Source organism: Oncorhynchus gorbuscha, linkage group LG13 (genome assembly GCF_021184085.1).
Source record: "Oncorhynchus gorbuscha isolate QuinsamMale2020 ecotype Even-year linkage group LG13, OgorEven_v1.0, whole genome shotgun sequence".
Classification (NCBI taxonomy): domain Eukaryota; kingdom Metazoa; phylum Chordata; class Actinopteri; order Salmoniformes; family Salmonidae; genus Oncorhynchus; species Oncorhynchus gorbuscha.
The window spans coordinates 2,476,046-2,488,418 of NC_060185.1; the positions used below are offsets into that span (position 1 = coordinate 2,476,046).

At 42.5% G+C, this 12,373-nt stretch overlaps 1 protein-coding gene across 2 annotated transcripts in view; it reads left to right on the forward strand.

Moving 5' to 3' along the window:
• The window catches only part of yap1 (Yes1 associated transcriptional regulator), an 82,352-nt gene extending 81,327 nt beyond the window's left edge, over positions 1–1,025 (forward strand). The window contains exons 8-9 of one of the 2 annotated variants that reach the window (XM_046293596.1): positions 1–112; positions 725–1,025. The exon at positions 1–112 is cut by the window's left edge and continues 117 nt beyond it. In XM_046293596.1, coding sequence (XP_046149552.1) covers positions 1–112; position 725 — 113 coding nt within the window. In that variant the 3' untranslated portion in view covers positions 726–1,025. Of the gene's footprint in view, positions 326–724 lie in introns of those variants that run through there. The other variant, XM_046293595.1, reaches the window with a different exon arrangement.
• Positions 1,026–12,373: the final 11,348 nt, after the last annotated feature.

Sequence of the window (12,373 nt, forward strand, 5' to 3'; positions counted from 1 at the left end):
AGGGGGAGGAGCTTATGCCTAGTCTCCAGGAAGCCCTTAGCTCCGACATCCTGAACGATATGGAGTCGGTCCTGGCCGCCACAAAGATCGACAAGGAGAGCTTCCTCACATGGTTATAACATGGTTATAACATGGCTATAACACATTTATAGAACACGCTGGATCCTTATACGGTATACAGTGGGGGTTCCCAAACTTTTGTTTTCTCTGGGTCCCATCTGAGGTGGGTGTTGTGACCCCTCATCGGACTTGAACAGTGGCACTGCATATTCTGACCTACTGGTATAGAGAGGAGAGGAGAGGAGAGGAGAGGAGAGGAGAGGAGAGGAGAGGAGAGGAGAGGGAGAGGAGAGAGAGGAGAGAGAGGAGAGAGAAGAGAAGAGAAGGAAGAGAAGAGAGAGGGAGGGAGGGAGAGGGGAGGGGGAGGGGAGAGGGGAGAGGAGAGGAGAGGAGAGGAGGAGGAGAGGAGAGGAGAGGAGAGGAGAGGAGAGGAGGAGAGGAGAGGAGAGGAGAGGAGCCTGGGAAGGGATGATGGGTTACAGGAAGAGAGACATTCCATCCTCTCCTCACTAAGTCTACACTCTGAACTGCTACCTAGTCAAACTACATGATTTGATACAACAAAGACATTCAACCAACGTATGATATCTGTCGTCGGTCAGCATACACAATGATACTGACATCTTTTTTCGGCTATTCTCTTGTTTCTATGTCTTTATTTTAGATAGTCTGTGTCTTCAAGGCTGGCCCGTGAACAGACCATTTCTTCAAGGGTCCCCAAATCTCTTCACACGGCTTGTCTTGTCCTTCATCTAGGTCTCTTTACCTGGCGCAGGAGAGCTGCTCATTTGTCTACCATCACATCAAGGTGTTTTTACCTGCTGGCTGGCCGGCACTAGGCAAGGGGCTTGGTCCTCTCCTTCTCCCCAAACCCCCACTACCCCCATACTGTATCTGAGCTGGACAGTCCTCTCCTAACCCCCACTACCCCCATACTGTATCTGAGCTGGACAGTTCTCCCCTAACCCCCACTACCCCCATACTGTATCTGAGCTGGACAGTCCTCTCCTAACCCCCACTACCCCCATACTGTATCTGAGCTGGACAGTCCTCTCCTTCTCCCGGAACCCCCACTACCCCCATACTGTATCTGAGCTGGACAGTCCTCCCCTAACCCCCACTACCCCCATACTGTATCTGAGCTGGACAGTCCTCTCCTTCAACTCTGGAGAGACTGTCTAGTCCACAACACAACTCTGGAGAGACTGTCTAGTCCACAACACAACTCTGGAGAGACTGTCTAGTCCACAACACAACTCTGGAGAGACTGTCTAGTCCACAACACAACTCTGGAGAGACTGTCTAGTCCACAACACAACACTGGAGAGACTGTCTAGTCCACAACACATTTCTGGAGAGACTGTCTAGTCCACAACACAACTCTGTAGAGACTGTCTAGTCCACAACACAACTCTGGAGAGACCTTCTAGTCCACAACACAACTCTGGAGAGACTGTCTAGTCCACAACACAACTCTGGAGAGACTGTCTAGTCCACAACACAACTCTGGAGAGACTGTCTAGTCCACAACACAACTCTGGAGAGACTGTCTAGTCCACAACACAACTCTGGAGAGACTGTTCTAGTCCACAACACAACTCTGGAGAGACTGTCTAGTCCACAACACAACTCTGGAGAGACTGTCTAGTCCACAACACAACTCTGGAGAGACTGTCTAGTCCACAACACAACTCTGGAGAGACCTTCTAGTCCACAACACAACTCTGGAGAGACTGTCTAGTCCACAACACAACTCTGGAGAGACTGTCTAGTCCACAACACAACTCTGGAGAGACCTTCTAGTCCACAACACAACTCTGGAGAGACTGTCTAGTCCACAACACAACTCTGGAGAGACTGTCTAGTCCACAACACAACTCTGGAGAGACCTTCTAGTCCACAACACAACTCTGGAGAGACTGTCTCTGGAGTCCACAACACAACTCTGGAGAGACTGTCTAGTCCACAACACAACTCTGGAGAGACTGTCTAGTCCACAACACAACTCTGGAGAGACCTTCTAGTCCACAACACAACTCTGGAGAGACTGTCTAGTCCACAACACAGTGAGAAGCAGCAGCTCAACCTTCTTAGCTGTCTGGAACGACTCCTGCTTCCCGCCATCTCATTAAAAGTGTCTTTGGAAAATGTGTGAACATCATATACTCCTGCCTTCCTGCTTCCTGCTTCCTGCTTCCTGGCCTTTTTATATTCATTTATTCTTGTCTTTGACATTTTTATAGTTTTAAGATGTTGTTTTTAATGATGAGCCTGGGAAAACCAAAAATGATGTATCGGAAGTTTGGGGAAGAACTACTGATTTGGAAGGTTAGGTTAAATTAGGTTAGGTTAAATTAGGTTAGGTTAAATTAGGTTAGGTTAAATTAGGTTAAATTAGTTTAAGTTAGGTTAGGTTAAATTAGATTAGGTTCAATTAGTTTAAATTAAGTTAGGTTAGGTTAAATTAGATTCGGTTAAATTAGGTTAAATTAGATTAGGTTCAATTAGGCTAGGTTAATTTAGATGAGGTTAAATTAGGTTAAGTTAAATTAGGTTAAGTTAGGTTAAATTAGATTAGGTTCAATTAGGTTCATTTAGATTAGGTTAAATTAGGTTAAATTAGGCTAGGTTAAGTTAGGTTAGGTTGTTAGGCTCGGGCAACATTCCAAATGGCACTTATTCCCTACATGGTGCACTAGTTTTGAACAGAGTTCTGCGGCCACTGGTCAAAATGAGTGTACCATATAGGGAATAGGGTGCCATTTGGGACACAAACCTAGGTTATACAAGATGGAGTCCCAGTTAGGACTGTGCGGTGGTGATGGGGGATGGGCTGGAGCCTGGGGCTGGGTTCCTTGTATACTACACCATACTGCTGCTTGGCTGTGCCAGCATGTCTAGAAGTTAAACCTTTCATTGTCAAATCAAGTGCCTTCAGTTGTATTGTTTTGAGAGAATAAGAGGGAAAAACAAAGGAACGCCAAGTTTTCTGTATTGTAGTGTATTGTAGTGTATTGTAGTGTATTGTAGTGTATTGTAGTGTATTGTGTATCGTGACTTCAAGCAATAATGATGTATCGTAGAAATGGTATTATTGACGAACAAAACCACACTTCCCTTCACTTACCCAAATGTTTAATGATCAAACGTGTATTTCTATTGTTAAAGGTTTTATAAAAACGTGAGATGGAACTTTCTTTTAAATCCTCTTTATTTTCCCTTGTCTTTATTCAAGCCTTATTCACGGTTGTCTTTTACTACAGGTTATATAATAGATCAAACAGATTTTTTACTTTAGTTTTTCTGTTGTTGGTGGGTTGATATGTTTGTTTTTATCAGTAAATGACATTTTCTCTTTTTACAGAGAAACAGACCGATTCCGTAACAAGTTGTCTCTCTCCGGGTTAGGATTTTTAACTGGACAATGCTGTAATGATTTGATCAATATTGATGTAGTTGTAACCTTTTCGATCACACGCTCTGCTTTCATTCTTTCACTATTACGTTAAGATATTCCTAATCAATACCCCCCCCCCCCCCCCCACACACACAAAAATAATGTCAAACTTAAAAGAAGAACTAAAGGCACTTTGGATCAATAAGGGCTTGTTTGATATATCTGCATCCTGAATGGCACCCTATTCCCTACACAGTGCACTACTATATATAGGGAATAGGGTGCATTTTAAGAGCCAGCCATTGTCTCCCTGTCTGAAAGGCAGTCTACAGATGTCCTTTACTGCCCTGTTGTAGACCTGCTGTGCTGCTGAAACAAGACGGTGGTTAGGACCTGTTTTATCTGGTGAGAAGTGCATGTCATGACGGTTAGAGAGGGAAGGTTAGAGGTTACAGCCGGGGTGCGATTTGAATCAATGGTAAATGTGAGTTACAGTATGTGGGCTTTAGTTGGTGTACAGGTAGAATTTCTCCTTGTGAAAAAACAACCAGTTCTGGTTTTACAGTCAGGAATAGTTGTGATGTGACAGATTCCAAAGAGTGATTTTTTCCCCTTTTTTCCCCTAGTGATTCTTCTTTCAACTGATACGGAATCTAATTTCACGAGCGAGAAAAAAAAAAACTTAAATGATTTGTTATTATCAACCTCTGTCCATCTGTCTACCTATATACACATGTACGTATAAGCTAATGAGAATATGTCAATATGTCTAGACGGTCATTGTGATGAACTAAACTTGAGGATTCTAAAGGATTCTAGAAGTTCTAGAATAGAACAGACAAGTACGTGATTCTTCCGGAATGATTTCTGTCACGTGTTCACATTCTGACAACACTACAACAACGTTGGTTATACAGTGACTTATCTTGTTAAAGTTTGGTGGTTGAATAAATGATGTATTTGTCACATAAGTGTGATTTTTTTTTTTTTATGCTTAGCTAGTTTTGTTAGACTATTAGTTAACTGTTGACTGTTTGTGTAGTACTAATCACTCACCTTTAAAGGATTGGTATTTAGGTATTGTCTAAATGCACACGTCAAAAATGAATTTATATGTTCAGTAACGATGATCTCTAAATCTTTTCAGAGATAATATGTACATGTATTGTAGAAACAAATTGTGTTCCATATGTATCCCTTTCTGTAATACTTTAGAATTGGCCTGGAATAATGTATATACTGTAGTAATAAAGTATATACTCTAGTAATGTGTCTTGTGTTGTTTTCCTTCCTATAATCAGATATAGGTTTTATTTTTCTCACTCTGTCACACACACTAAAATTGATTTCCATTCAAAATCCTATTTTCACTAAATCCCTAAACCTAACCCAACTCTTACCCCTAACTCCTTCCCCATAAACCTAACCCCTAACTCCTACCCCTAACTCCTACCCCATAAACATAACCCCTAACTCCTAACCCAACTCCTACCCCATAAACCTAACCCCTAACTCCTACCCCTAACTCCTAACCCAACTCCATCCCTTAACTCCTAACCTAACTCCTAACCCAACTCCATCCCTTAACTCCTAACCCAACTCCTAACCCTAACTCCTACCCCTAACTCCTAACCCAACTCCTAACCCAACTCCTACCCCTAACCCAACTCCATCCCTTAACTCTTAACCCTAACTCCTACCCCTAACTCCTAACCCAACTCCATCCCCTAACTCCTAACCCAACCCCTACCCCTAACTCCTAACCTAACTCCTACCCCAACTCTTACCCCTAACTCCTACCCTTAACTCCTAACTCAACTCCATCCCTTAACTCCTAACCCAACTCCTAACCCAACTCCTACCCCTAACCCAACTCCTACCCCTAACTCCTAACCCAACTCCTACCCCTAATTCCTAACCCAACTCCTACCCCTAATTCCTAACCCAACTCCTACCCCTAATTCCTAACCCAACTCCTACCCCTAACTCCTACCCCTAACTCCTAACCCAACTCCTACCCCTAATTCCTAACCCAACTCCTACCCCTAACTCCTACCCCTATGGGTGGTCCTTCTGTAGCTCAGTTGGTAGAGCATGGCGCTTGTAACGCCAGGGTAGTGGGTTCGATCCCCAGGACCACCCATACGTAGAATGTATGCACACATGACTGTAAGTCGCTTTGGATAAAAGCGTCTGCTAAATGGCATATATTATATTATTATATTATAACTCCTACCCCAACTCCTAACCCAACTCCTACCCCTAACTCCTACCCCTAACTCCTAACCCAACTCCTACCCCTAACTCCTACCCCTAACTCCTACCCCTAACTCCTAACCCAACTCCTACCCCTAACTTCTACCCCAACTCCTAACCCAACTCCTACCCCTAATTCCTAACCCAACTCCTACCCCTAACTTCTACCCCAACTCCTACCCCTAACTTCTAACCCAACTCCTACCCCTAACTTCTACCCCAACTCCTAACCCAACTCCTAACCCAACTCCTACCCCTAACTCCTAACCCAACTCCTACCCCTAACTTCTACCCCAACTCCTAACCCAACTCCTAACCCAACTCCTACCCCTAATTCCTAACCCAACTCCTACCCCTAACTCCTACCCCTAACTCCTACCCCTAACTCCTACCCCATAAACATAACCCCTAACTCCTAACCCAACTCCTACCCCATAAACCTAACCCCTAACTCCTACCCCTAACTCCTAACCCAACTCCATCCCTTAACTCCTAACCTAACTCCTAACCCAACTCCATCCCTTAACTCCTAACCCAACTCCTAACCCTAACTCCTACCCCTAACTCCTAACCCAACTCCTAACCCAACTCCTACCCCTAACCCAACTCCATCCCTTAACTCTTAACCCTAACTCCTACCCCTAACTCCTAACCCAACTCCATCCCCTAACTCCTAACCCAACCCCTACCCCTAACTCCTAACCTAACTCCTACCCCAACTCTTACCCCTAACTCCTACCCTTAACTCCTAACTCAACTCCATCCCTTAACTCCTAACCCAACTCCTAACCCAACTCCTACCCCTAACCCAACTCCTACCCCTAACTCCTAACCCAACTCCTACCCCTAATTCCTAACCCAACTCCTACCCCTAATTCCTAACCCAACTCCTACCCCTAATTCCTAACCCAACTCCTACCCCTAACTCCTACCCCTAACTCCTAACCCAACTCCTACCCCTAATTCCTAACCCAACTCCTACCCCTAACTCCTACCCCTATGGGTGGTCCTTCTGTAGCTCAGTTGGTAGAGCATGGCGCTTGTAACGCCAGGGTAGTGGGTTCGATCCCCAGGACCACCCATACGTAGAATGTATGCACACATGACTGTAAGTCGCTTTGGATAAAAGCGTCTGCTAAATGGCATATATTATATTATTATATTATAACTCCTAACCCAACTCCTAACCCAACTCCTACCCCTAACTCCTACCCCTAACTCCTAACTCCAACTCCTACCCTAACTCCTACCCCTAACTCCTACCCCTAACTCCTAACCCAACTCCTACCCCTAACTTCTACCCCAACTCCTAACCCAACTCCTACCCCTAATTCCTAACCCAACTCCTACCCCTAACTGCTACCCCAACTCCTACCCCTAACTTCTAACCCAACTCCTACCCCTAACTTCTACCCCAACTCCTAACCCAACTCCTAACCCAACTCCTACCCCTAACTCCTAACCCAACTCCTACCCCTAACTTCTACCCCAACTCCTAACCCTAACAACTCCTAACCCAACTCCTACCCCTAACTCCTACCCCTAACTCCTAACCCAACTCCTACCCCTAACTCCTACCCCTAACTCCTACCCCAACTCCTAACCCAACTCCTAACTCCTACCCCTAACTCCTACCCCAACTCCTAACCCAACTCCTAACCCAACTCCTACCCCTAACTCCTACCCCTAACTGCTACCCCAACTCCTACCCCTAACTTCTAACCCAACTCCTAACCCCTAACTACCTAACTCCTAAACTCCTAACCCAACTCCTACCCCTAACTCCTAACCCAACTCCTAACTAACTCCTAACCCAACTCCTACCCCAACTCCTAACCCAACTCCTACCCCTAACTCCTAACCCAACTCCTACCCCTAACTCCTACCCCTAACTCCTACCCCTAACTCCTAACCCAACCCCTAACCTAACCCCTTAGCCTAAAATAGCCCCCAAGCTAAAGGATAACAAGTAAAATGTCTATTGTTTACAGGAAAGTCATTCAACTATTTCAGGTTTATGTGGAAACTGGGGGTGAAATATACTTCATCCATATGGGCAAAATAAAGAGACAACGGGGAGGTGAATTAACAATCATTTTCATCTGAATGTGAAAAATGTCCAAACAGATCCTCAAGGCAGATGGGTTCTTTAAATATGTTATTGGACCATAAAGAGATATGGCTCATTAACTCATACGGTCCACAGAACGATGATCCAAGCTTCTTTTGAAATTATATATAATAATTGAATTTATCCAACCAACAAGCAATACAATACTACGGATATATGGAGGCTTAAATATCCTGCCCTAGTGAGATATACATGGAGGAGGTTTAATATCCTGACCTAGTGAGATATACATGGAGGAGGTTTAATATCCTGACCTAGTGAGATATACATGGAGGAGGTTTAATATCCTGACCTAGTGAGATATACATGGAGGAGGTTTAATATCCTGACCTAGTGAGATATACATGGAGGAGGTTTAATATCCTGACCTAGTGAGATATACATGGAGGAGGTTTAATATCCTGACCTAGTGAGATATACATGGAGGAGGTTTAATATCCTGACCTAGTGAGATATACATGGAGGTTTAATATCCTGACCTAGTGAGATATACATGGAGGAGGTTTAATATCCTGACCTAGTGAGATATACATGGAGGAGGTTTAATATCCTGACCTAGTGAGATATACATGGAGGAGGTTTAATATCCTGACCTAGTGAGATATACATGGAGGGAGGAGGTTTAATATCCCTAGTGAGATATACATGGAGGAGGTTTAATATCCTGACTAGTGAGATATACATGGAGGAGGTTTAATATCCTGACCTAGTGAGATATACATGGAGGAGGTTTAATATCCTGACCTAGTGAGATATACATGGAGGAGGTTTAATATCCTGACCTAGTGAGATATACATGGAATATCCTGACCTAGTGAGATATACATGGAGGAGGTTTAATATCCTGACCTAGTGAGATATACATGGAGGAGGTTTAATATCCTGACCTAGTGAGATATACATGGAGGAGGTTTAATATCCTGACCTAGTGAGATATACATGGAGGAGGTTTAATATCCTGACCTAGTGAGATATACATGGAGGAGGTTTAATATCCTGACCTAGTGAGATATACATGGAGGAGGTTTAATATCCTGACCTAGTGAGATATACATGGAGGAGGTTTAATATCCTGACCTAGTGAGATATACATGGAGGAGGTTTAATATCCTGACCTAGTGAGATATACATGGAGGAGGTTTAATATCCTGACCTAGTGAGATATACATGGAGGAGGTTTAATATCCTGACCTAGTGAGATATACATGGAGGAGGTTTAATATCCTGACCTAGTGAGATATACATGGAGGAGGTTTAATATCCTGACCTAGTGAGATATACATGGAGGAGGTTTAATATCCTGACCTAGTGAGATATACATGGAGGAGGTTTAATACACTGACCTAGTGAGATATACATGGAGGAGGTTTAATATCCTGACCTAGGGATATATACATGGAGGAGATTTAATATGCTGACCTAGTGAGATATACATGGAGGAGGTTTAATATCCTGACCTAGTGAGATATACATGGAGGAGGTTTAATATCCTGACCTAGTGAGATATACATGGAGGAGGTTTAATATCCTGACCTAGTGAGATATACATGGAGGAGGTTTAATATCCTGACCTAGTGAGATATACATGGAGGAGGTTTAATATCCTGACCTAGTGAGATTAATGGAGGAGGTTTAATATCTGACCTAGTGAGATATACATGGAGGAGGTTTAATATCCTGACCTAGTGAGATATACATGGAGGTTTAATATCCTGACCTAGTGAGATTTAATACATGGAGGAGGTTTAATATCCTGACCTAGTGAGATATACATGGAGGAGGTTTAATATCCTGACCTAGTGAGATATACATGGAGGTTTAATATCCTGACCTAGTGAGATATACATGGAGGAGGTTTAATATCCTGACCTAGAGATATACATGGAGGAGGTTTAATATCCTGACCTAGTGAGATATACATGGATGGTTTAATATCCTGACCTAGGAGGTTTAATATCCTGACCTAGTGAGATATACATGGAGGTTTAATATCCTGACCTAGTGAGATATACATGGAGGAGGTTTAATATCCTGACCTAGTGAGATATACATGGAGGAGGTTTAATATCCTGACCTAGTGAGATATACATGGAGGAGGTTTAATATCCTGACCTAGTGAGATATACATGGAGGAGGTTTAATATCCTGACCTAGTGAGATATACATGGAGGAGGTTTAATATCCTGACCTAGTGAGATATACATGGAGGTTTAATATCCTGACCTAGTGAGATATACATGGAGGTTTAATATCCTGACCTAGTGAGATATACATGGAGGTTTGGAGGTTTAATATCCTGACCTAGTGAGATATACATGGAGGAGGTTTAATATCCTGACCTAGTGAGATATACATGGAGGAGGTTTAATATCCTGACCTAGTGAGATATACATGGAGGAGGTTTAATATCCTGACCTAGTGAGATATACATGGAGGAGGTTTAATATCCTGACCTAGTGAGATATACATGGAGGAGGTTTAATATCCTGACCTAGTGAGATATACATGGAGGTTTAATATCCTGACCTAGTGAGATATACATGGAGGTTTAATATCCTGACCTAGTGAGATATACATGGAGGTTTAATATCCTGACCTAGTGAGATATACATGGAGGAGGTTTAATATCCTGACCTAGTGAGATATACATGGAGGTTTAATATCCTGACCTAGTGAGATATACATGGAGGTTTAATATCCTGACCTAGTGAGATATACATGGAGGTTTAATATCCTGACCTAGTGAGATATACATGGAGGAGGTTTAATATCCTGACCTAGTGAGATATACATGGAGGAGGTTTAATATCCTGACCTAGTGAGATATACATGGAGGAGGTTTAATATCCTGACCTAGTGAGATATACATGGAGGAGGTTTAATATCCTGACCTAGTGAGATATACATGGAGGAGGTTTAATATCCTGACCTAGTGAGATATACATGGAGGAGGTTTAATATCCTGACCTAGTGAGATATACATGGAGGTTTAATACACTGACCTAGTGAGATATACATGGAGGAGGTTTAATATCCTGACCTAGTGAGATATACATGGAGGTTTAATATCCTGACCTAGTGAGATATACATGGAGGTTTAATATCCTGACCTAGTGAGATATACATGGAGGTTTAATATCCTGACCTAGTGAGATATACATGGAGGTTTAATACCCTGACCTAGTGAGATATACATGGAGGAGGTTTAATATCCTGACCTAGTGAGATATACATGGAGGTTTAATATCCTGACCTAGTGAGATATACATGGAGGAGGTTTAATATCCTGACCTAGTGAGATATACATGGAGGAGGTTTAATATCCTGACCTAGTGAGATATACATGGAGGTTTAATATCCTGACCTAGTGAGATATACATGGAGGAGGTTTAATATCCTGACCTAGTGAGATATACATGGAGGAGGTTTAATACACTGACCTAGTGAGATATACATGGAGGAGGTTTAATATCCTGACCTAGTGAGATATACATGGAGGTTTAATACACTGACCTAGTGAGATATACATGGAGGAGGTTTAATATCCTGACCTAGTGAGATATACATGGAGGAGGTTTAATATCCTGGCCTAGTGAGATATACTCTGTTCCTATGCCTATCCTCCATTCAAAGGGATATCAACCAGATTATTTTTTCTATGGCTTCCCTAAAGTGTCAACAGTATTTAGACATAGTTTCAGGCTTTTATTTTGAAAAATGGGCGTGAAGGTGGATAGGTGGGGGCTCTCAGAGTGAGTTTTGTGCTACAGAGTAAAGCGGCCATTGTTTCTCCCGCTGTTATTGAAAAAGCTACACACTCGGTTGATAAATTATCGAATATATATTTTAAAAACAACTTGAGGATTGATTATAAAAAACGTTTGACATGTTTCTGTGGACATTAAGGTTATTATATATATATACGTCTGCGTTGTCGTGGCCGCTCTTTCCTGTGGATTTCTGAACATAACGCGACAAACAAACTTCGGTATTTTGGGTATAAAAATTATCTTTATGGAACAAAAGGAACATTTGTTGTGTAACTGGGAGTCTCGTGAGTGAAAACACCCGAAGATCATCAAAGGTAAACCATTTTTTTGATTGCTTTTCTGATTTTCATGACCTAGCTACTTAATGTACATAATGTTATGCTATGCTATCGATAAACTTACACAAACCCTTGGATTGCTTTCGCTGTAAAGCATAATTTCAAAATCTGAGACGACAGGTGGATTAACAAAAGGCTGAACTGTGTTTTGCAATATTGTACTTGTGATTTCATGATTATGAATTTTAGTGATATTATTTGACTGTGGCGCCATGCTATTCAGCCGTTGCTGATGACAATTGTCCTGGTAGCGTCAAGAAGTTAATACTACTCACGCTGCGCCTTGGTCCAATTATTCATACAACGGCCGTGACAGAATATCCCACCAAAGCAGGACCAAGCAGCGTGCCCAAGAGGTGAAGGAGAGTTGGACATCCTGACCTAGTGAGATATACATGGAGGAGATACTAGGTGGATGCAT